This window comes from Podarcis bocagei (assembly GCF_964188305.1).
Source record: "Podarcis bocagei genome assembly, chromosome: 4".
Taxonomy (NCBI): Eukaryota; Metazoa; Chordata; class Lepidosauria; order Squamata; family Lacertidae; genus Podarcis; species Podarcis bocagei.
Window position 1 is genome coordinate 6,823,058 of NC_138128.1, and position 24,059 is coordinate 6,847,116.

The 24,059-nt window shown below is 43.3% G+C and overlaps 1 protein-coding gene and 1 long non-coding RNA gene across 2 annotated transcripts in view; one reads left to right on the forward strand and one right to left on the reverse strand.

The window, feature by feature from the left end:
• Positions 1–24,059, reverse strand: part of LOC308584981 (cytochrome P450 2J2-like) — a 41,815-nt gene continuing 17,756 nt past the window's right edge. Inside the window, exons 3-9 of the mRNA XM_081190396.1 lie at positions 22,244–22,393; positions 21,881–22,041; positions 15,683–15,859; positions 13,430–13,571; positions 12,165–12,352; positions 11,564–11,705; positions 1–774 (exon numbers count right to left, since the gene is read on the reverse strand). Coding sequence (XP_081046522.1) covers positions 587–774; positions 11,564–11,705; positions 12,165–12,352; positions 13,430–13,571; positions 15,683–15,859; positions 21,881–22,041; positions 22,244–22,393 — 1,148 coding nt within the window. The 3' untranslated portion in view covers positions 1–586. The remainder of the gene's footprint in view (positions 775–11,563; positions 11,706–12,164; positions 12,353–13,429; positions 13,572–15,682; positions 15,860–21,880; positions 22,042–22,243; positions 22,394–24,059) is intronic.
• Positions 19,686–24,059, forward strand: part of LOC308585203 — a 154,966-nt gene continuing 150,592 nt past the window's right edge. Inside the window, exon 1 of the long non-coding RNA XR_014007146.1 lies at positions 19,686–20,309. This is a non-coding gene — a long non-coding RNA (uncharacterized lncRNA). The remainder of the gene's footprint in view (positions 20,310–24,059) is intronic.

The following is a 24,059-nucleotide window of genomic DNA, read 5'->3' on the forward strand; positions in this document are numbered from 1 at the left end:
TGATTTAGAAGAGATATTTTATTAACAAGCACACATGTACAGTATCCATCAAAGAAACTTAGTCTTCTTCAACTGGAGAAGCTGACAGTCTTGCTCTTAGGAGTCTACTCATCTTAAAGATACAATAACATTTCTCAGCATGGGGAGTAGTGTTGTAAGGAGGCTGCAGAAGAGGGAGAGAGGAGGAGGTGTGGGAATGTGTATGTTAGGGAGATTTGATAAAAGTAAGGGGGAGGGGAGGAGAAAAGGGAGCAAGAGCAAGAATGGGGATGCAAAGGAAGTTGTCAAAAAGGAGGGAGTAAGGAGGCATTGGGAGAGGGATGAAGATGAAAGCAGGGGCATGAAAGGGCCTGAAGAAAAGGAGGAGATGCGGTGAAGGGGGAAATGGATGCAAAGCAGAGCTGCAGAAGATAAGAGAGAATTGGCTTCAGAAATGGAGCTGCGAAGGTGAAAAGAGACCTCAGTAGTTGCATGGGATGAGATGAGAAGGGAAGGGGAAATGCTAGGGGGTTCATGTGCCAGGAGTGGCCAAGGGGTCACCGAGTGCAGGAAGCAGGGCTGCAGCCCCTAATATTTTCTTATCTTCTTATGTGCTGCAGCGGGGAACTGCACAGAGTTTATAAGGATGGGGATGTGTTGTAACCCCTATTATAGCCTCTAGATTGAGTTCTTTGACTCTTTCTGGCAGCTGAAAACTGAATGCCCTCAGCAGGCTGGTCAGGAAGATGAAGATTTCGATCTTTACCAGCTGCATTCCCAAACATATGCGAGACCCTGAGGAGGAGACAAGAAGAAGGCAGTAAGTGAGCAATAATTTACTTTCCAGTGTTCATTGCTTTGTTGCTGTAAACATTCCACATAACCCTTTGGGAAACTAGAAATAGTTAGGCTAGGGAAAACATCAAAGCTGCTATCAATTTCCTAGCCTGGTCAGTGCTAACCTTCCTTTCTTCTTGTTATACTTATGTTTTGTTCTGTAATTTGAAGTTCCCTATCTCATATCAAGGAAGATACAATGAGGAAGGGAATGGAATACAGATGAAGGGCCTGTCAGGAGCTCATCCTACACTCGAGTAGGACCATGGCAGAGACACATGCCTGACTGGCATGTTCTCTCCCTCTTGGTCGTTCATTCGGGAGCTTCAAAAGCTTTCTTCAGCCCGAACATCATAGCAGACATCGGCACACTTAGGGATCTGCAGAGTCTTCACAGCTTGCGTAACAGGCTTCAGCAACTCAACATTTGGCTAATCTATGTTTATTCACATATAAACACACATGGAGCACTGCAACATGGCTCCCTCTCTCTCTAGCATCAGACAGCAAAGAGAATGAACAAAGGACAATAGTCCCACTTCACAGAACACAGTAACACAAACATCCTGTCTCCGTCACTTCCCACTCTGGAGTGAAAACATACACCGCCATGTGAAAGACAACAATCCCATGACTGCAATAATGGATCAGGAATTCTAACATCCTCCCCCAATTCATGCACTGTGTTGCAGTCATCAGTGTAACTGCAGCAACCATACATATGTCATACACACAGTATACCCCTGTATCACCTGTTCCACCCTTGGAACTACCTGCAACTGGATTGGCCTTGGCCCTTACCATCTTGCACTTCTGACTAGTCTTGGCGTCATAGCCCTTCTGACTATCAGGAAGTCTCACACCTGGCTTTGTTGGGACTAGAACCCTAGCCACATTCCTCTCTGAGGAATCAGAGTTGGCACACACGGCCTCTGGACGTGGTCCAGCTTCCTTCTCCAAGGAAACAGTGTCTACCCTTACAGCCTTTGGGCGTGGTTTCCCGTCCCGTCCCTTGAGGATAAACCTTGTGCCCCTTTCAAGACTTCAGATTCCTAGACCTGCGTCAAGCCACTAACCACAGCTAAATCTGCAACAGCTGTGTTAGCAAACTCCTGAGCATACCTGGTGGGCATTTCACCCTTTGTAGCTCCTCCTGATCTGTGCACTTGGCGCATCTCCCCCACTGTATCAGTGGAACTTACTTCAGTGTTAGCATCAGCAGCAGACTCTGTATCAGAGCCTTCCACAGTGGGGTAGCCTTGGAAAATACCCTTATTTTCCTCCCATTCTGCACTGCACTCAACATCCCCAGTGAGTAAAATCAGCTTGGCCTCAGGCCTCAGTACTATGTACAAGCCTTGCCCCAAGAAGAATCTTTGCTTCCTGCCTCATGTCAGACCCATCCATTTGGCATCCTGGCTTTTTCTGGGTTTATCTTGTCACAGTTCCCATCAGAAACTCTGTCTGAATCCAGGGAAAGGCCTTGCAAACGATGCTTGCCGAGCGTATTGCTCTGTGACTTTGGAACCCACATGTCAGATCCATCCATTGGCATCTTGGCTTTTTCCGGGTTTGCATTGTCATTGTCATCATCACCAATAGGGTGCCTTTGCAAGATACCCATATTGCCTCCCCCTTTTGCTTTGTCCTGAGCACTGGTACACCTGACCATCTTCGTGTCAGGTACTGGGAGACCCATGCACACATCCTGCATGAAAAGAATGGTTATCAGATATAACATCACATGTCTCTCCAACCTTCCCACCACCACCTATGTTAACATCACAACCTAGTAAGAACAAGTCATTTATAATGTCATTTTCGTTCTTCTGGATGGTTGCGTTCTGTTTGTTGCCATAAACAGAACAGCCATGCTGCATCAGCTGGGCTTCTCAACCTGGAATGAAAAACACGTTAGACATCACAACGTTGCAGCTTTTCAGTTCCATGGTCTAGGTGCTGTGCACCTCCAAGGAATCTCCACTCAGCTGGTGGATCGGATCCTTCTGTGGCATACACGTGGTGAACCAGTTCGATCTTCCACAAAGGTGTGCCTCCACCTCAGAATCTAGCACAAAAGATTCTTGCACCTCTGCACTGGAACAGCCGGTCACCAAATTTATGCTGAAGTTCTGCATCTCTGGCCTTGCTTCATGTCGCCTGTCAGAAATGCTGCAAGCCTCCCTGACTCCTGGAAGCTGTCCAAACTTCTCACATGAACAACTTTCCACTGCTTCAACCTTAGCAGTGCCACCTGCTGGTTGCAGTGATGCTTGGGATGACGTCGTAGCCAGATCCCCTTCTTCTCCTTCCGTTCTGGACAGTCCTCCCCCCGGAACAGGAAACACCCCCCTCGTGCATTCAAGAAAACAGCTCAGCGTCTTCTCATCCATGATGCCTCCCTGAGATACTGTATCAGCTTTCCCTCAGGGCGTGACTTCTGGCAGTCTGCTGAGCCATTGCCTCCCACTGCATGTGGGCGTCAGAAACAGCAAATCTAGCCCTCTGAACCTTTCTGGCATCCCAATCAGCCACCTCCGCCATCTTGAAGTGTCCATCTTGTGACACAGCTTCAATTCCTGCTGAACGTACACACGGTCTAACATCAGACATAGATTGTGTCTCAAACTGCTGGTACAGCTTTGGGAACAAAACACTGCTCCCCCACATTTCCAAACTCACAGGGAATGGGCACACAATGTTAGACGATGAGCAATTGAATAGTCCCGAGATGGTATGTGTGATGTTGTTGGGGCCAGTAATGGTGTTGTCCGGGTGTATGTGGCAGCAAAGTTGGCATCTGGGTTTATTGCAGGCTCTGGTGCCAGTGTCCGTGTTAAGTCTGGTTGTAGTATTATTGTGGGTTAGGAGTTGTTTAAGATTGGGTGGCTGTCTGTAGGCAATGAAAGGTCTTCCTCCCAGAGCTTGAGAAAGAGAACTGTCATTGTCCAGGAGAGGTTGTAGATCTCTGATGATGTGTTGTACTGTTTTAACTTGGGAGCTGTATGTGATGACTAGAGGTGTTCTGTTATTTTCTTTTTTGGGTATGTCTTTCAGCAAGTTCTCTCTGGGTATAAGTCTGGCTCTGTTGATCTGTTGTCTAACTTCATCTGCTGGGTATTTTAGTTCTGAAAAGGTTTGCTGTAGATCTCTTAGGTGAGAGTCTCTGTCTGTAGAATTGGAACAGATGTGTCTGTAACGTAGTGCCTGGCTATATACAATGGACTGTTTGGTATGTTTGGGATGGTAGCTAGAGGCATGTAGATATGTTTGTGGGTCAGTTGGTTTACGGTATAAGGTGGTGTCTATGCGCCCATCCTGTATTTTTATAGTAGTGTCCAAAAAATGTATTTCTTGCATAGATTGATTCATTGTAAGGTTGATTGTGGGGTGAAAATCATTAAATTTCTGGTGAAAGGTGTCCAGGGTCTGTTGACCATGTGTCCAGATGATAAAAATATCGTCAATGTATCGCAGGTACAAGAGAGGTTTGAGTGGGTAGGAGTTTAGGAAACGTTGTTCTAAATCTGCCATGAAGATGTTGGCATACTGTGGGGCCATGCGGGTGCCCATTGCTGTGCCGCTGATCTGAAGGAACAGGTCATCACCGAATTTGAAGTTGTTGTGGGTAAGGACAAATTGGCAGAGTTTGGTGGCAAGGTCCGCTGTGGTTTTATCTGAAATGGTGTTCCTTATAGCTTGTAAACCATCGTTGTGCGGGATGTTGGTATACAGAGATTCCACATCCATAGTAGCTAGTATAGTATTGTTGGGAAGATTATTTAAAGATTGTATTTTCCTCAGAAAATCTGTGGTGTCACGTACATAGCTGGGAGCACTGATGGCATATGGTTTCAGAACAGAGTCCATATAACTGGAGACACCCACTGTAATGTTGAGTTTGGAACTTAACAGGTTAAGTTGTTCCCATGATGCCACACCATTCTGACGTCAGTTTTCGAAGCTGGGAGGAGTTTGCCATTCTCACTCTATGCTGTGAGGGGAAAAGGAAGCAGTTTTGTCATGGCTGCAAGCACTCCTGGTTTTTCCGGAGATTTGTTGGAATAAACAACTGTAAATAGACAAACCTGTACTCTGTGTGTTTGTCAAAGGACGTGATAGCTTTTCCCGCTGTGTGAACTCTGCTACGGCGTGACTGGAGCAGCAGAAGGAGCAGAGGCACGCAGAGGAAGCGTGCCGGACCTGCCGGATCTGCCATAAAGAGCTAATTGGGGATCGTAAATCAATTAGCGGGGGTTACGCCAATAAATCAATTTCACAGGTTATGGGTAACCTTAATCACCGATCGTAAAGCTATCACTGGAGGCTGCCGAAAGCTTTGATCTGCGGTGTAGAGCAGAGAAGCACGGCAGGAAGCAGAGGCCGGAATCTGAAGCAAGCTAGCTGAAAGACGCTGTGCTGAATGCTGTGGAGCCAAGTGCTGAGAGCAGCAGGAATCGTTTATCCACGCCAGAGGAGCTGGTGATTTTGTGAGTACAGCTTGGGGCGTCTTGGGGAACGGGAGAACATGGCAGATGGCCAGGAGGTGTTTCAAGCTCCGTTTGAACAGCTTGAAGAACTCACCGCCCAAGCGTGGAATACCTGGGCAAGAAGGGTGAGAGCGTGGTTTTTAGCCACGGAGATTTGGGACATTTCCCAGAGAGAACCAGTGCAGCTGGTGGACAGAGATGCAGGAAAGCTGGAGTCTGTTTCTCTGGAGGAGAAATTGCAGAGAGAGAAAGCTGAGAGAGCTGAGATCTGCATGTTGAGAGCAGGTGTGCATGCTAATTTGCGACATCACCTGGGAAGCGTTGAATCTGCGTGTGAGGCCTGGCGAGTGCTGAAACGTCTGTGTGAAGACTCAGCAGAGGGCCAAGGGCAGATGGAAGCTGAAAGCCTAGAGATGGCTGGAGCCCCTGTTCCTGATGATTTAGCCTCAAGGAGTGCTAGTGAGCAAGTCGGGGGGGCGGAAAGTTCCAAAGGCAAGTTTGAAAAGTTTTCCACTGTGCGTGCTGGAGTGGAGTTCAGAGGGGGCGGATCTGGCAAGGAGTGCTTTTCCGGAAGAAGGGAGGCCAGGCCAGCTGGGAGGGGCCCCGGGCAGTATTTTTCCACTGGAGTTCGTCGTTGCTACGTGTGTAAAGCAACGGGACATCTGCGTCGAGATTGCCCCCACCGGAGCAGAGCGAGAGCAGCTGCACAGGAAGGCTTCAAGGACACCTCTCATGGGAATCAGTCGGGTTTCCATGGCAACCGGTCTGGAAAAACAACCAGGCGTGGGACTGAGGCTGGTGGACGTGCCAGGTGCCAGGAAGAGACGTATCAACTCACGGCCAGTCTTGCTTTGTTTGAGCAAGGCCGTGGGACAGGCTCAGAGCTTTGTTTTGTTTTAGACTCTGCAGCTAATTGCAATTTGATTCCAGAGACTCCTGCTGTCGAGATGTGGAATTGCAAGGCAATTCCTGCTGGGAAGACTGTTCTCTTCGCAAATGGACAGAAAAGAAATGTGACTAATGCTGTAAATGTGCATTTTTCTGTTTTACAGGAGACGTTGGAGTGTTATACCGTTCCTGGGATGCACCACTGTCTTTTATCTGTGCCTTATTTGTTAAAAAAGGGATTTAAGGTTTATTTTCAGGATGATGTCTGCACAATCTCCAAAGGAGGGAGGATATTTGCCAAGGTTAAAAAGGGGCAGAATGATCTCTTCATTCTTAAAACGTCTCTGGAGGGTGATGGGAAGGTTGAGAAAGCACAAGCACTGCGTGCTACAATTCCCAATCATGATTCATGTGTCCATGCTTGGCATGCACGAACAGCACATGGTTCTCTAGACGAACTACAGGTGCTGCCTGAGGTTTCCAAAGGTTGTAAAATTTCAGAATGTGGTTTTGTTGTGAAATGTGAAACTTGCAAACTGGCAAAGGTAAAAGGATGCAGTTATCCAAAAGTGGAAAGGGTAACCACAAGACCTTTCGAACTGGTCCACATAGATTTGTGGGGTCCTGTAAAGGAACCAAGTCTGGGAGGGTCAAGGTTTCTGCTGACGGTGCAGGATGATTTTACACAGAATACCTGGACTCTTGGTCTCAAATCCAAGGATGATGCAGCACAGCTGATCAAAGGGTGGATTGAGGAGGTGGAACAAAGGTTTTCCACCAGGGTGCAAGCTGTCACAAGTGACAGAGGAGCCCAGTCAACAGGTTCTGCTTTGCAAAAGTTCTTTCGCAAGAAAGGGATACGTCACACAGTGACTTCACCCAATCAGGGGGGGGTGGCAGAGCTGAAACGTCAGGCTCTGGTTAAAACTGCACAGGTGTTGCTGAAAGATTCTGGGTTACCTCCAAGGTTTTGGCTGGAGGCAATCAGGTATGTGAGCTTCACCTGGAATCGGACCTATAATTCCATGGTAGGGGACACACCGTTTGGGTTGTTGCATGGCAGGAAACCCCAGATTCATTTTTTGCGTATGTTTGGGTCAGGTGCATCTGTGCCGGTACCTACTGCTTTGCAGGGGTCAGATGGATCCAAGTTCCGGAAAATGATCTTCTGCGGGTATGAGCCAGAAGCACGTGCATGGAGGTTTGCATTTCCATCAGGTGATCAGAGTAAGTTACTGATCAGTAAACACGCTGAGTTCTATGAGCAGGATAAAAGGTCAAAACCTGCTGTCATGCGTGATGTGCTCTCAGAATGTCTATCTGATTCTGAGGAAAGGGAGGCAGAGGCTGATCCCGGTGATGAGGACCAGGTCCAAGATCAGGATTCAGAATCCGATGATGACGATCAGGTAACTGACCAAAGTCAGGAACAGGAGGAGGTATCGGTAGTTTCTCAACAGGATGTTAAGAGAACACCCAAAAGCGAGCCTAGTTCTCCTATGAGTGTAATGGAGAGGATTCGAAGACGCTTTAAGTCAGAGGGGGAATCCCGTGATGTTGAGGACACAGTTCCTAGTAGCGGTGAGTCAGAGGTAACATCTGAGTTTGTGCCCAGAAGGTCTAGTCGCACAACAAAGGGCGTTCCACCTGAAAGATACCAGGCAACAAGTGCGTGGGCAAGATTCGCACAGTGCGATTCTGGGAGTGTTGAGGGGGTTCAACAGGTGCCTGGGAAAGATGCCGGGAAGGGGCACAAGGCAAAGGGGAAGGTGTTGAACTCAAAAGGGTCTTGTCAGAATGTGCGGCAAGGGGGGGTGTTGAGTTTGGAACTTAACAGGTTAAGTTGTTCCCATGATGCCACACCATTCTGACGTCAGTTTTCGAAGCTGGGAGGAGTTTGCCATTCTCACTCTATGCTGTGAGGGGAAAAGGAAGCAGTTTTGTCATGGCTGCAAGCACTCCTGGTTTTTCCGGAGATTTGTTGGAATAAACAACTGTAAATAGACAAACCTGTACTCTGTGTGTTTGTCAAAGGACGTGATAGCTTTTCCCTCTGTGTGAACTCTGCTACGGCGTGACTGGAGCAGCAGAAGGAGCAGAGGCACGCAGAGGAAGCGTGCCGGACCTGCCGGATCTGCCATAAAGAGCTAATTGGGGATCGTAAATCAATTAGCGGGGGTTACGCCAATAAATCAATTTCACATGTAATAGTGCCAATACCTGAAATGATGGGGCGTCCTGGATTTCCAGGTTTGTATATTTTAGGTAGAAGATAGAAAGTTCCTGGTCGAGGTTCTGTTGGTGTGTTGGTGAGGATCTGTTCTTGGATGTGTGGGGGTAGCTTGTGTGAAGGCCCAGGGGTCTGAACACTCACCCCTCCCCCACCACTTTCTGAACACGGCCCAGGAGGAAGGAGCGAAACCACTGTATAACAGTGCCCCCAGCTCCCAGCCCCTCTAGACGGTCCAGAAGGATGTTATGGTCGATTGTATCAAAGACCGCTGAGAGATCCAGCAGAACCAGGAAACAACTCTCACCTTTGTACCTAGCTCGCCGGAGATCATCAACCAGTGCGACCAAGGCAGTTTCAGTCCCATGGTGAGGCCTGAATCCCGATTGGAAGGGATCCAAATGGTCCGCATCCTCCAGGCGTGCCTGGAGTTGTTCAGCAACCACGCGCTCAATCACCTTGCCCAAGAATGGAAGATTTGAGACTGGGCGATAGTTGGCCATACTGGCCGGGTCTAAAGATGGTTTTTTAAGAAGCAGTTTAATGACCGCCTCTTTCAGCGGATCTGGGAATGTTCCCTCACAGAGGGAAGCATTCACCACCCCGCAGAGCCCATCGCCCAGCCCTTCCCGGCTTGCTTTTATTAGCCAGGATGGGCAAGGATCAAGGAGACAGGTGGTTGGTTTCACGCGTCCAAGCAGCCTGTCCACATCCTCGGGGGTAACGGATTGAAATTGATTCCATGCAACTTGACCAGACAGAGCTCTGGCACTCTCCCGCCCCGGCCCTGCTCTCATGGTGGTGTCTAGCTCCTTCCGAATATGAGTGATTTTATCTGCAAAAAACTTAGCAAAATCATTGCAGGAGATCTTGGGGTCTTTACAAGGCCCCGGTGGTAAAGGTGGTTCCGTTAAATTGCAAACCACCTGAAAGAGTCTCCTGCTACTATTTTCTGCAGATGCAATAGAGGCGGTGAAGAAAGTATTCTTCGCCGTCGCTATCGCCACTTGGTAGGCTCGACGTTGAGCTCTAACCTGTGTCCGGTCAGATTCGGAGTGAGTTTTCTGCCACCGACGCTCTAGCCATCTCAGCGATTGTTTCATCGCCCTCAGCTCCGAAGAAAACCATGGAGCTGTCCGGGCTCCATGCAATCGGAAAGGGCGCTTCGGAGCCAGACAGGCAATAGCCCTGGTTAACTCCGCATTCCAGCGGGCCACCAGGGAATCAGCTGAAAGGCCATCAACATGGGCTAAAGCATCCCCTACCACTCTCTGGAAACCATTTGGATCCATTAAGTGGCAGGGGCGGACCATCCGAATTGGTCCCACCTTCCTGCAGAGGGGAAGGGTCGCGGAGAAGTCCAGTTGCACCAGGAAGTGATCTGACCATGGCACTTCTTTTGTTTCACTTTTACTTAGTGTCAGATCACCCACGTCACTAGAGGTGAACATCAGGTCTAAGGCATGTCCATGACTATGAGTTGGGCCAAACTTATTCAGGGACAGCCCCATGGAGGCCATGCTTTCCACGAAGTCCCGAGCAGCCCCTTGTAAGGTCGTGTCGGCATGGATGTTAAAATCCCCTAGGACAACCAAACTAGGTGTCTCCAGGAGAAAATCCGCCACGACCTGAAGCAACTTGGACAGGGAATCCCTGGTGCAGCGGGGAGGTCGGTACACCAAAAGGAATCCTGTACTGCCCCTATTGCCCAACTTCCAGAACATGCACTCAGAGAACTGGATCTTCCCAGTAGGATGCCTGGTGCAAGCTAGTGACTTCCTAAAAATCACTGCAACCCCCCCTCCCCGCCCACATGATCTGGGTTGCTGTGCGTAAGAGAAACCTGGTGGACAAGCAGCGGCAAGGACAGGCCCATCTGCTTCCTCCAACCAGGTCTCTGTCACACATGCCAGGTCAAATCTTCCATCCACAATCAAGTCGTGGATGGCAGTGGTTTTATTCATCATTGACCTGGCATTGCACAGCAACACTTTCAGGTCATGTGGGTTTCCCCTGTTGATTCCAGTATCCATCTGGTCAAGGCCAGACTCGGAGGCAGGGATAGTCTTCAAACAACGACTAAACCTGCCTCCTCGGTAATAACATGGTCTGGTCTTAGCATAACTCCTCCTCCTGCCCATGATCACTGAGATCGGATGTCCCAGTGCTTCCCCCCCTGTGGAACTTGTCCCAGCCACCGTGTTGGCTGGGGAGCCACTCCCAGGCAGCCCTGATCCTGCCCCTTAAAAACAAAACATAAACTATACAGAACCAATAAAACAACAACAACAACAAAAAGGAACAGAACAATTATACTAAAATTAATCCCCAACCAACTATCCATCTCGTACTTTGGTCTGCTTTGTTGTGTGAAGTATTATTGAGTACTCAAAAAGAACTGGGTACTGTCAGAAATTATCTAGGTAAATGTTTTATCTGTGTTAGCAACAGTTCTTTTCTTTTGAAGAGTTGGGAGTATGTCTACAATAGTGTTGTGCAATTCATTTTTAACAGGCATTTTGTAAGCTCTCTGTTAGAGTTGCTTTTTAGCCCAACGTTTTTGTCACACCTCTCATAAGTATGCTTCACACCAGTGGCATGGAAGATATTGTGAAAGTATAATGTAAAGTTATCATTGTGGAACAAATCAGTATGGTATTTTTGTATGCTTCATCTGTGTATTGTTTTACCATTAATTCCATAAAAAACTGTCAACTTCCATCATAATGTCATTTTCTTTGATGAAACCTTTTATTAAGAAATAATAAATTAAATATTGTATTTTCTGTGAAAGAATTCAATACAAGGTGAAGTGTGTGAGGAATTGAACGGGGTGGGGCATGGAGGAGAGGAGAAAGAAGAGCAAATTTTTCTGTGGCTAGGGTGCGTAATCTGGACAGTTCTGTCAGGGGCACAAGATCACCTAGCTATGGCTCTGGCCCCAAGACACCAACCCAGAGATCCCCTTAACTTGCCACTGCCTTGCCCCATTCTGCTGACCAGCGCTGCCACTCCAGCCAGAAAGACGCTGCTACAGCTCTGGCCCACTCCCTCCTGTGCTGCTGCTGATGTCATTTTCTGGAAGCAGACAGATAAGCACATCTACAGATCACAACATAGCTTGGTCTTCTGCATTTACCTGCACCAAATGGCAGATATTCTTCTCTGTTCACAAATTGTCCATCCTTGTCCAAGAAATGATTTGGGTTGAACTCTGCAGGTGTCTCCCATCGCGTTGGATCAAGAAGAACAGAGCGTAGATCAGGAACAATAACAGTCCCCTGCAAGTGATTTGAAACAAGTGATTTGGAATGCATTCAGATCAACACATTTCTGGATTGTCCCACACTATCCCAAGACTAATCATTGCAGAGACCTGTGTGATTTATTATTATTATTATTTTTTTTGGGGGGTGGGGTTGGTTTTGTATTCTTCACCTTAACAAAATTTCTGTACAGGCAGGAACACAAGAGGGCTTTCCGCCACCTCTTTTAAAATGAAAGCTCACAACCCAAGTGAGACCTCTGGATACTTCAGGCTCCTCCCCTGCCACAATTGCCCCATGGAATGGCACTTGCTGATGGTGAAACATGTCTGCAGATGGAGCTCCTGCTCTTGCCCTTCAGATTTTTGACTAGACAGGAAGTTCCTGTATGGCTGGCTGCATCTCTCAATATGAAACCTTCTGCTGCTCTTTGCTCTTGGGCTACAGGAGTGCAGCTGTATCACACTTTTATACCTTGGGAATGAGAAAACCATGCAGCTTCAAATCCTTTGTACATTGCCTAGGGAACCCCAAAAAACTGACGTATTTAAAGCGCAGTATTTCATGAATCACAGCATTGGTGTAGGGCAGTTTCTTCTTATCTTGATAGCAGATTGAGTGAGCAGAACCTATGACATCTTCTATTTCTTTATGCATTTTATCTGAAGAGAATGATGGAAACAGAAGGTTTATTGTGAATATTGCATTTTATTTCAGATGGACATTTATTTCCCTTGAACATATTCCATAATCCTCTGTGAATGAGTCCAGGTTTCTTGCATTTTTAGGTCACCTGGTCCTCCAAAGAGCTCGTCTGTGTACATGATTCTTCCCCACTCTAGATCCCAGGTGTGAAAAGGCTGAAAGTGAAGCTCATCGCAGTTGTTTCTGGTTTCCAGAGCTGGCTGGATTTGCTGAAGGGCTGAGATCAAAGGCTTCGTGTGTGTGTGTGTGTGTGTGTGTGTGTGTGTGTGTTCTAAATCCCCTGCCCTCAATATTTCCTACTTAGTTTCATTAATCCCCATTTCCTCATTTCCTCTTTGGCTAGCATCACTCATATAAAGGTAACGGTAAAGGACCCCTGGACGTTTAAGTCCAATCAAAGGAGACTATGCGGTGTGGTGCTCATTACACTTTCAGGCCTAGGGAGTTGGTGTTTATCCACAGACAGCATTCGGGGTCATGTGGCCAGCATGACTAAACCACCTCTGGCACAACTGGACAGCATGATGAGTGCCAGAGCACACAGAAATGCTGATTACCTTCCCACCACAGCACTACCTGTTTACTTACACTGGCATGCTTTCAAACTATTACTTTGGCAGAAGCTGGGACAGAGCAACGGGAGCTCACCTGTCATGCAGATTCGAACTGCCAACCTTAGTTTCACAATGGAGGCCATCCACTGCACCAACCCTCTCCTATCCCAATTCCATTACACATTCAGACCCTCCATCTCTACCTGTCCCAGTAATCATAGCCTGGAAATGTCCTGTGGGAAGAGGGCATTGTGGGCATTTTACATTTTTACTTCTGAAATTTATATATTACAGAAACTATGTAGGAAAATATTGGTGAGGGAAACTGATCTTTCCAGACATGAAAGTCATGAAAGTCAATAAAATTTGCCTTCCATAATTTTCATCATAAACTCACATTTAACTCTTTCCAATATGAAACCTTTAAAGAATTATGGTCCACCCTAGTGATCAAGAGAAGCCCTGGCTCTCCTCTCTCACCTTGGACATCTGGATGACTTGTCAGGAGGAGAAGTGCCCATTTCAGAGAAGCCGTGGTTGTCTCTGACCCTGCTATGAAGAGCTCAGAAATACACCGAGCCAAGTTTTCTTCATCATACGTGGACTCTGGGTCATTCTTGCTCTGGTGTTGAAAATGGGGGAAGTGACAAGTCATTTGCACACATTACAGCTTGTCCTTCAGCACTTACTTTATTTTATTTCCCCCACTTATTACCATACCACCCACACATGCTTCATGAGGGGTGGGGTGTCCTCTTACACTGCCTGAGTTGGGAAGGTGTTGCCACCATCGCCGTACTGTTGCTGCCACCTGCCTTACCTAGGTTGCACAGCAGTGCCCACAAAGTGGCAACAACAAAAGGGAGCTTGGTAAGATATTGAAAGATTTTGGTGAAATCTTGCCAGAAGCTGCCCCCTTTGCTTCTCCACTAGCAGCTGGCTAGGCAGCACATCCCCAGAGATGCCTCCTGTTGGCATTCCACTGCCCAAGGCAGCTCTCACAGCCTGCCTCGTGGGTGGACCGGCCCTCTGCTTCATAGCTGGTTATGATAAGAAACCCACACACTCTCTCCTCTGTATATCGCAGTAGCTGCTGGTGCTAGATTTCAGGATCTGTGAGTTGGCATAATAACCCAATACTGGCATGAAGAGAGGGATCCAACGGAAACTCTGGCAGCAGATATTCAAAATGTGTGCTACATATTTCACTGCCTAATGGTCACCACCATATAATAGTCGAGCTCCTTTTTTCAAATCAGTCCCAAAGCATTCACCACATAATGGTCACAGGGCATTGTAAGCGTGCATGAGAATGCCTTGCCCCAGTTTGGACTACCTATTATCCTTCCTGTACCTGTTCACACATATTCTGTGCATCCTAATCACACCAAAAACAGTTAGTAACAAGTAATAAGCATTATAAACATAATTATGTTTCTTCATAAAGACTGTTTCCTCAATTAAGGGTCGTTCCTTGGTTTTTGACCAAATAATCGTTGCACCCCCCTTTTTAAAAAAGAATAATTGGCATAAAACTGTGACAATTATGTGATGAAATATGGTACTTACTGCTAAACATATTTAACCATTCGTTTGTCATTATGATAAACATTGTTCACAGAAAGAAAGATGAATATATATTTGTCCTTTCTAGTATATTCGTTTGTCATTATGATAAACATTGTTGAAGCAATAGAATAATAAGCAATAGAAACATAATTGTGTTTGTTATGTCCTCGCATAAGGGTCGTGCCTTTGTTTTTCACCAAATAATCGTCGCATAATTGGCATAAAAAGATGACAATTTTGTTGAAATATGGCAGTATACGGAAACATCACCGCTGCAGACACACAGATTGTTGACATCAAATGATGCGCCTATCTGTGGGAAAGAAGAATTTCCCAGGACGTTCACAGGCTGGATAAGTCTCTGTGAAGAGTGTAATCTGAAACCTTCCATTTGCGCATGTTCAGGAAGTTTGTTAGACTTGCTAGAAGAAATGAACTGAAAGGACGTGTTTTTCTCTAGTGCTGTAATGTCAGAAATAAACATCATGTAAATAGATTTCTGACTTATTTTCTTTCCCCTGCGGAAGCAGGAGGGAGGGGTTGTGGGAAATGTCGCCTATCCTATCAAAATCTCCCTGGTCTGTCTGGATATAGGCCAGAGGAGGTTACTGGTAAGCAAGCTCCGAAGACAGTGAGAGGGGCCAGCCTCTATGGAGGGGGCTTGCAAACCAACACTTACCACTAAACATATTTAACCATTTGTTTGTCATTATGATAAACATTGTTCACAGAGGGAAAGATGAATATATATTTGTCCTTTCTAGTATATGAAGATAGATGAGACAGGGATTTGAAGTCATACTCTAGTTTATGAGCATTTTGTTTAGGATTTTCTATTTTTTCAGTCCACATTTGAATGTCAAATGAACATCAATCCAAATAAATTTATGTACAGAGGGAATGCTCCATAGGCAAGACCCCTTAACACACTTAGGTTTCCACTTCTTTCCACTCACATTTTTAACAATGCTAATGGATGGATGTCAACCCACTTTAGCAACTAAATTGACTTTGAGAAATATTTGGGGGGAACTCAATGCCATTTTCAACTGAGATTCAGGAAAAAAGATACTGGTTTCCAGGCAAGAGATTAGTATTCACTTATAACAGGGAATATAATGATTCATTGGATGAGCAGTATTCAGCTTCAAAGCTGATACTTACTTTCTCCATCTGAAGCAGATAGAAATCAATGAGATCTTGTGGATCATGCAGAGACTGATTCGCCTTATGCTTCTCTATCTCCTCCTTTCCATATGAAATCATCAGCTCTGAGCAGGACAAGGCCTTCTTATGGGGCCCTGGGAGATGTTTCATGAGCCATGGGAGAATTTCATAAAGCTAAAGGAAAGATAGCAGAAATGCTGCCATTACCATGAGGAAGCTTTGTCACACCATTTGTCCTTTGGATTAGCACTTTAAAAAACATGATCTGCATTATTCTTCAGGGCTAGCATATTAATTTCTCACTAAGATGGAAGGTTTCTATCACTTTTCTGGAATCTCACAATGATTGGGTTCTGTGAATTATCCCTAGCTGAAAATGTGAAAGAAAACTATCTCTCAAAATATATTCCCAGCTCCCAGGCATCATTCCAAAACTGGGCACAATCACGGGACCCCTCCTGGAACAAGTTAGTGGCCTTTTGTGGTAGGTGGGGGTCGGTGGAGAATACGGTGCGGGAGGAATTCAAGTAAACTCGCATTTAAAACACAAATGGAAAGAAAGCCATCATTCAAAATGTGCATTTCTCCAATTTATAATTTTATTTCTTAAATCCCCCTGTTCACCAGTCAAGTAATACTGATCTTTCATCTCAAAAAATTAAAGCTTGAAGAAGGATGTTTTTCTTCCTTCCTTGTTTGTCTCCTTCCTTGTTTTTTCATTAATGATCAATTACTTACATTTTCTGAGTATATATATAAGAAAATAAAACTTGGACTAATATAAAACAGTGTTAGAAACTGAGATATGAAAGCTCCAAGCTAAATGGCACCTTAAACCTAGATTATGGGTGCAGCAATTGAATGTTTAATTCTGCCTATTTAATAAAAAGAATACAAAGCTGAAAATGAATGAACCGCAGCTAAAATCTTATATTCATTTTTCACATGGTCTAGTCCTCATCTGAAGACTGCAGAAAACAAAGCCATGCTTCCCCTACCTGACCTCCTAATTTTCTTAAGAGAGTCTCTTTTCCAGTCTTCAGAGAGAGGTTGGAAGTGAGGAGCCAAAATAAAGTCCTCCTTTCCTTCCATTCTGCAGTTTTAATCTAAAATCTTAGGCTTAGTACTGTACCCAGAGCTCAGAAACTGCTCACATTAATGAAATTCCTTGTTCCAAATGCACCTAGAACACTGATATAAAGTTGCCTGTAGTTGCCCAGTCAAATTTCCAGCCAAGGTGGTGGCTGCAGGGGCCTCACCCTGGACACCATCATCATTGACACTGCTATGTGGGCAGAGAGGAGACACATTTAGTTTTCCATGATGGCAACAAAACTAAGTAATTCCCTTCTTGAGAAGATTATTTGGTTCCCCTCTCTTCACCTTGGTGGGCTCTTGATGACCTATTCTGAAGGTCATTGTTCCATTTTTAACCAACTTTCTTCCAAAGAGTCTCCTGTGGTGGACAAAGTTTTCTTACTCATTTTTTTTATCTCAGTGATAATCATGAGAAATTGCTCAGGCTGTGAGATTGTAAGTGGCCTTTATCTCAGATCAATTTAAACCTGATCTCACTTCTCCAAGCTTCTATCCTCTATCATAATGGATTCCAAAATACTGATTTGTGGTATTAAGCCCCTGATTTGTGGTATTAAGGGACACCTGTTTGGCTTAGTAGGAACGAAAATGACTACTCATGGGACTTCCAGTTGGTCGTGAAGCCGGGAACAAGCGGGATTCAGCCCTTGGGGGAGAATCCAGATTTTCAGAGGGGGAAAGGGGGTATTGCAAGGGCCCCGCAAGCTCCCCAAAACCTCAGAAGGCAGGTTCCCAGCAAGCCGAGAAGCGGTCTCTCCGCTGCCTGAAACGCTCCCTTTGGGAGCAGGAAGATCGGCAAGATCAAGACGCTGGCGCGGGATGCCATTTTCTACTCTCGAGAAGTGCAGCCTCAAGCTTACCCGGCACAGTGATCGATTCTTAAAAAATTAAAAATCTGGATTTAATTGGTGAAAAGAAGATAAAAATTAAAAGAATTTGAGTGATTCAGAAGCAGCGGGGTGGAAAAAAGGAGGTCAGCCCGGACTGGGATTCAACTTATATGCAGGAAGTTCCTATGGAACAACAAAGCAGTGAGTCTTCCTACAGTGGAGCTTTTAAAATTTATATAAACACTTTGCTTAACTTAAGACTATATATAATAATAATAAAAATGCGGTAGAAAACCCTTACCATGGGGGTAGTTTGTCTGTCTGAGGATCTCTGAGACAACAGGAGGAGAAACTACTTTTGCTTTTGGGAAATTGTGTAATTATAATTAAGAAGCCTCTTTTTTAACTTTTAAGTTTCTATTTGTGTGCCAGACAGCAGGATTTCTGGGGAACTGCTAAGCCTGAACAAAAGAGAGAGAGATTTTTAATGGTAATTTTCATTTTATCTTATTTTGTTGGAGAAGAGCAGAGAGGAGAAAGAGGATTATTTTACCCACCCCCCACCCCCACCCCAGTTTCCTGTCTTCTATTTTTTTTTTTTTTTACTTTTTGTGACAGTCTGAGATTGGATTGTGGGACTGAGAGGGTTTTAACTCCTTTTTCCTTTTTTTGTGGTGACGGACTTGGGTTTCATTTTTTTATATATTACTGATACTCTTCTTCTCTCCTGGTTATTTTTATTTTTTATGGACTGGTTGTTCTGCGAACTTGACTAAGTTATTTTTGTTTTGGTACTCTTTCCTTCCTCTATTTATGTTTGGCAACCCTGTTGCTGTATTTCAGTCATAAAACTTTACAGTGGATTGGCTAAGCAAGTGGCAGAAGAACTATTGTTTTTCCTGTTTCATCATTTTATTATTTGGATCTAAATTGGATTATAATTCCCCTACTTACCTGGCAGGGGAGACACCTTGATCATAATTTCCCTGCTTTGACACTGTGGTGGATTGGCCAAACAAGTGGCAGAAGAATAAAATTTTGTTAATTTTGTTATTACTTTTTTATTAAAAATTCCATATATCTGTGGATTATAATTTTCTCTCTCTCATTGTTGTTTACCTGCTACATTGCATTGGCCAAACAAGAGGCAGAAAGGATATAATTGGTGTCCATTCTTAGTATTGGTGGGTGACATCTAGTGGTGAGGAATAAAATAACATCTAAAATAATAGAAGTATAATGGAGAAGACACAGAAAAATGTTGGAGAAGGGGGAACACCATTGGAGAGGAGGGGATCGAAACAAGAAAGTGAATATATAGGAGATATTTTTAGAATGTTTGCAGAAATTAAAAAATACATCAAACAAAGTGAAAAAATGGAGACTAGATTGGAATAGATAGATAAAATTTTTGATATGACTGTCAATGAATTGAAAGGTCAGATGAGGGAGATAACTAAAAGAACACAGAGTTTAGAAGAAGGAATGAAGCGAACGAAACAGGAAGTAAGATATATGAAAAAGGAGGAAGAGAAAGTCAAAGGAGAAGTTTCAGAAATAAATAATACTCAGGAAGAACTGTGGGATGTGATTGCTATGAATGAACTGAGGCAAAGAGAAATGAACTTGAGGTTTAGATCAGTCCCAGGAGTACAAGGAGAAAACATCTTGGAGAAATTAACAACAGAAATTGCATAACGGTTAAGTATGGAAGTGGAGGAGGTTAAGAAGATGATACAGAATGCATTCAGGATTAGAACAAAGACTAGTAACGCAAATAAATTTCCAGGAGATTGATTGATTATATTCAAAGATAGAGAGATGAGAAATTTGATTCTGCAGAAAAATAGAGAAAAAAGATTATGCATTGATGATGATGATGATGATGATGATGATGATGATGATGATGATAATAATAATATAATAATAATAATAATAATAATAATAATAATAATAATAATAATAATAATAATAATTTTTATTATTTATTATTATTTATACCCCGCCCATCTGGCTGGGCCTAACCCAGCCACTCTGGGTGGCTTCCATAGAAACCAAAAATACACTTGATGGAGTATTTACGATCATTTTTAAAGATGCCCCACTTTGGTTGTTGAAAAAATGTGACCAATATAAACCACTGACACAGATGCTAAGGAAAAATGGAACTGAATTTAAATGGGAACTCCCGGATGGAATTTTGTTTTATTACAAAAAAAAAGAAATTTAAATTTAAAAATGAAGGTGAAATGCACAAATTCCTGAGGATATACAAAGAGTTGGGAAAAGGAGATGAAGCAGCAGCAGCAGGACCAGCAGGTCCAGAAGAGGAAGATAAAGACAGTATTGAAGGAGTATTGTATTGAAGGGAGGAGGAGGAGGAGGAGGACGAGTTTAAAGACTTTTATTCTTTCACTTTTAAAGAGAACTTAAAATGGCAATGAAATTATGGACTTGGAATGTTAATGGCATAAATGACAAAAAGAAAAGGAACAAAATTGAACATTCCCTAAAGAAAAAAAATTGGATATTATTTGTTTACAAGAGACACATGTGGCTAGGAAACAGAAGAGTACTGATTAATAAAAAACTGGGAAATGAATTTAGACAAGAGCAAGAGGGGAGTGGTTTTGTATATAAAAAATAAATTTGAAGCTCAGCAAATCTTCAAATATGAAGAAGGCAGGATAATAGCGGTACGAGTCAGGTGGCAAGGCGAGAAACTGATAATTGTCAGGTGGCAAGGCGAGAAACTGATAACATCAAAGAATATAGACCTTTTTCAGAATGGAATAAAAAAGATCTGGAAGGATGAAATTATCATTTGGGGGAAGGATTTCTGCTATTAAAATGAATGTGCTACCAAAGATGTTATTTTTGTTTCAATCAGTTCCAATAATCAAGGGGGCAGCAATTTTAAAGAGTGGCAAAAGGCAGGGGAAGAAACCAAGAATTCAATATAAGTTAAGAGATGTTAAAGAAAGAGGGGGTTTCGCCCTGCCAGACTTGAAACTGTACTATGAAGCATCTTGCCTCTGTTGGTTAAAGGAATTGATGTTGTTAGAAAATACAGATTTGTTGGATTTGAAAGGTTATGATAATAGATTTGGTTGGCACATGTATTTGTGGTATAATAAGACAAAAGTCCATAAAGGATTTGGAAACCATATATCCCGAAGATCTCTTTTCGAAATATGGGATAGGTATAAAAACCTATTAGAACGTAAAACACCGCAGTGGTTGTCTCCATTAGAAGCAATGAGTGTGAAAAAGATAAATATGAGTATAAATCGGGTTACATATGAAAAATTAATACAAAAGGAAGTAAATGGAAAATGAAACTTTATGAAGAGGTTAAAGGATATGTGAATGATTGGCTGCACTACCGCCAAGTTAATGAAATGTTTAAACAGGATTTTAGGGGGAAAGTATTTGATGATAATAAATCAAAATTTGAAATAGAGGTATTGAAAAATAAGTATAAAATTTTGTCTAAAACATATAAATTGCTGCTTGAATGGCACTTGAAAGATGAGGAGGTAAAGTTGGTTATGATACGTTGGGCCAAAGACTTTGAATATAATATATAATTGAAAGATTGGGAAAAACTATGGAAAGAAGGATTAAAATTTACTGCATGCAATGCTTTAAAAGAAAATGTGATGAAAATGAATTTGAGGTGGTATATTACCCCTGTAAAATTAGGTAAAAAGTACAAAGTAAGCAATAAATGTTGGAAATGTAAAGAAAAGGAAGGAACTTTTTATCCCATGTGGTGGGAAAGTAAAAAAAGTGAAAAACCTCTGGGAAATGATATATAATGAGATGAAAAAGATGTTGAAATATACATTTATTAGGAAACCAGAAGCATTTTACTTGGCATTGTAGGAGATGATATAAATAGACAGGATTGTAAGTTGTTTTTATATTCAATGACAGCAGCAAGAATATTATTGGCACAAAAATGGAAGCAAGAAGAACTACCAACGAAAGAAGAAGTTTTGTAAAGTGGATTATTTGAAATACTGCAAGAAAGCTTATGAAGAGAAATATAGTTAAGGGCAATTAAATGTAGGTAATATAGAAATTAAGAAATGCAGAATAAGTGATAAAGAATGGAAAATCATCAGAGGTGTTGACGGAAGTCTACAAGATTGTATCAAATGAGAAGATATGTTGTATGACTGTTGAAACAAATATGTTAAAAAAATCAATAAAAGTGTGTGTGTGTATATATGTGTGTGTATATATGAAAATGACTACTCACAGCATGAACGAAGCTTCCTATAAATTTTAGGACAAAATCCATGGCTTCTATCAGCTTCTGGAACTGTTCATCCTCAAGAGCAAACCGGTGCCCAAAAGACACAGCACATATCACATTGGAGACTGAATTAGTGATGGGCATGGAGGGATCAAGTGGCTGTCCTGCAAAATAAAATTATATTAATGTTAGTTCAGCTGCTCCTGTTCATACTGAGAGTGGGGTTTCATGGTGGCTATGAGAAACTGCTGGGATCTCCATTAGGAACCAAGAGAAGCATATCATATTCCTTTCTAAAATGGACAGAGGTAGTGCACAAATATATCTCCATATGCCAGCTCAGCACCATCACTTAGCATCACATACCCTTTGAATGTGCAAAAACCTCCACGAGCTGATGGGCCTCCTCTGCTACTTGGTGCTCCATGCCTTTCTTCCCCAGCCCCAGCTTCCGCATAGTAACTACACCAAAGCGTCTCTGTTGCCTCCAGGTGTGGCCATTTGATAATACAATACCTATGGAAAATCAATGAGAAATTATTATTTACAGATATCAATGTAAAAAGTTGCCATCTCAGAACAAACAATGTTTCATGGCTTTGCATGTAAGAGCTGCTTAGTCTCTCTACAGCAAAGAATTACAAGATGATGCAGAAAGGATTCTGGGTACAAATTGGATGGAATTTAGAGGGAAATTCCATCAAGCTTCTAGTGACACTATTGGGAAAATTGGAAGTGGTGGAAATGGAAGTTCTTTTTTCCCCCTCTTGCTAAATTTTCCTACAGGAAATGGGATCGCAAAAATCAAAATGGGTGTAAAATAATGAATATACAAGTAAATAACTATGGATTATGAAATATACTCGGAATTGAGAGTGGATTTCATGCCCTTTATTCAGCTCATAGTGGTGAGGAGGAATGAAAGTTCCCCCCAAATATCTGCTTTATATACATTATTTACACAATAGGCTGCACGTGATTGGCTAATTCCGGGATTCTCCTGTAGACCAATCAGGTTGTGGATTCACTTCCACCTGGAGCTGGATTGGGTGGCTCCTGCGGACCAGTCATACTGCTGCATTGTTCTAGGACCAATCAGACTGCTGCATTCTGAATCCTATTGTTCTAGGACCAATCAGACTGCTGCATTTTGGATCCTATTCAACTCAGTACATAACAGATTATTTTTTAAATATATGACTATAGCGGAAAGTTTCGTGTTTAAATAAAAATGAATGATTTATTGTTTTTAAACATGGAGTAATGGTTGGAGTTGGGGGGGGAGAGATAAAGTCATCATACAAGATTGGAAGAGGACTATTCTTGACACTTAGCGATGTCTGGGGCTGACGATGTTCACCTAGCAGAACAAGGAACAGCTGGATATTATCCTGGAAAACAGTTGGATATCACACTGGAATGAACACCTAAAATATTATGAATAAATATAATTTACAGACGAAGAATCAGAAGTTGTCTTTATTTATTTCTCTCTTTCACTCTTCAGGTTTTAATTATTATTTTCGTCTTCTTTTAGCTATTTTGCTTTTGCTTATGTTTTGTTTTGTTTTGTGATGTCCTCTGCCCTGGGTTAATGAGGGTACACACATGAAGGTGATAGCTGGCCTGTGTGAGTGGCAGAGAAGGAAAGATCTCCCAGGGTGGGAGACTGGGGGAAGAAAGGGAAGCACCCAGGTGAGAGCTGGGAGGGTCCACTCCCTTCTGTGTGAGACAAGAGTTAAGACATACCTTTGAGAGAGGGCTTGGCATTCCTCTGTCTCTCTCTCTTCCTTTTTTGTTTTTGTTATTTATTTAGATTAGTTAGTATGCTGAAAAGCTTCAACAAACAAACAAACAAACAAACTCAATTCAGCCAATTTTGCCGCACTGTTTTTAAGGATATAATGTGTGATGTCAACCAGTTACTACTTCTACTGGTCCCTCCAGACGGAGCTTTTATTGAGGGTGCATTCTGCACCATATTCTTGACAAGAATGTAGTGCATCAATGGTGGGTGCGGTTTATATTCGGGCCAATACCATATTATTATTATTGTAATTGTCAAACCTGTGTTGTTGAACGTAATCCGTTCAACTGAGTGGTGGCTTCCGATTGGTTGCAGGAGCTTCCTGCACTCAAGTGGAGGCTGCGTTAGACTACCAAATTCAGCTTACCGAATTCA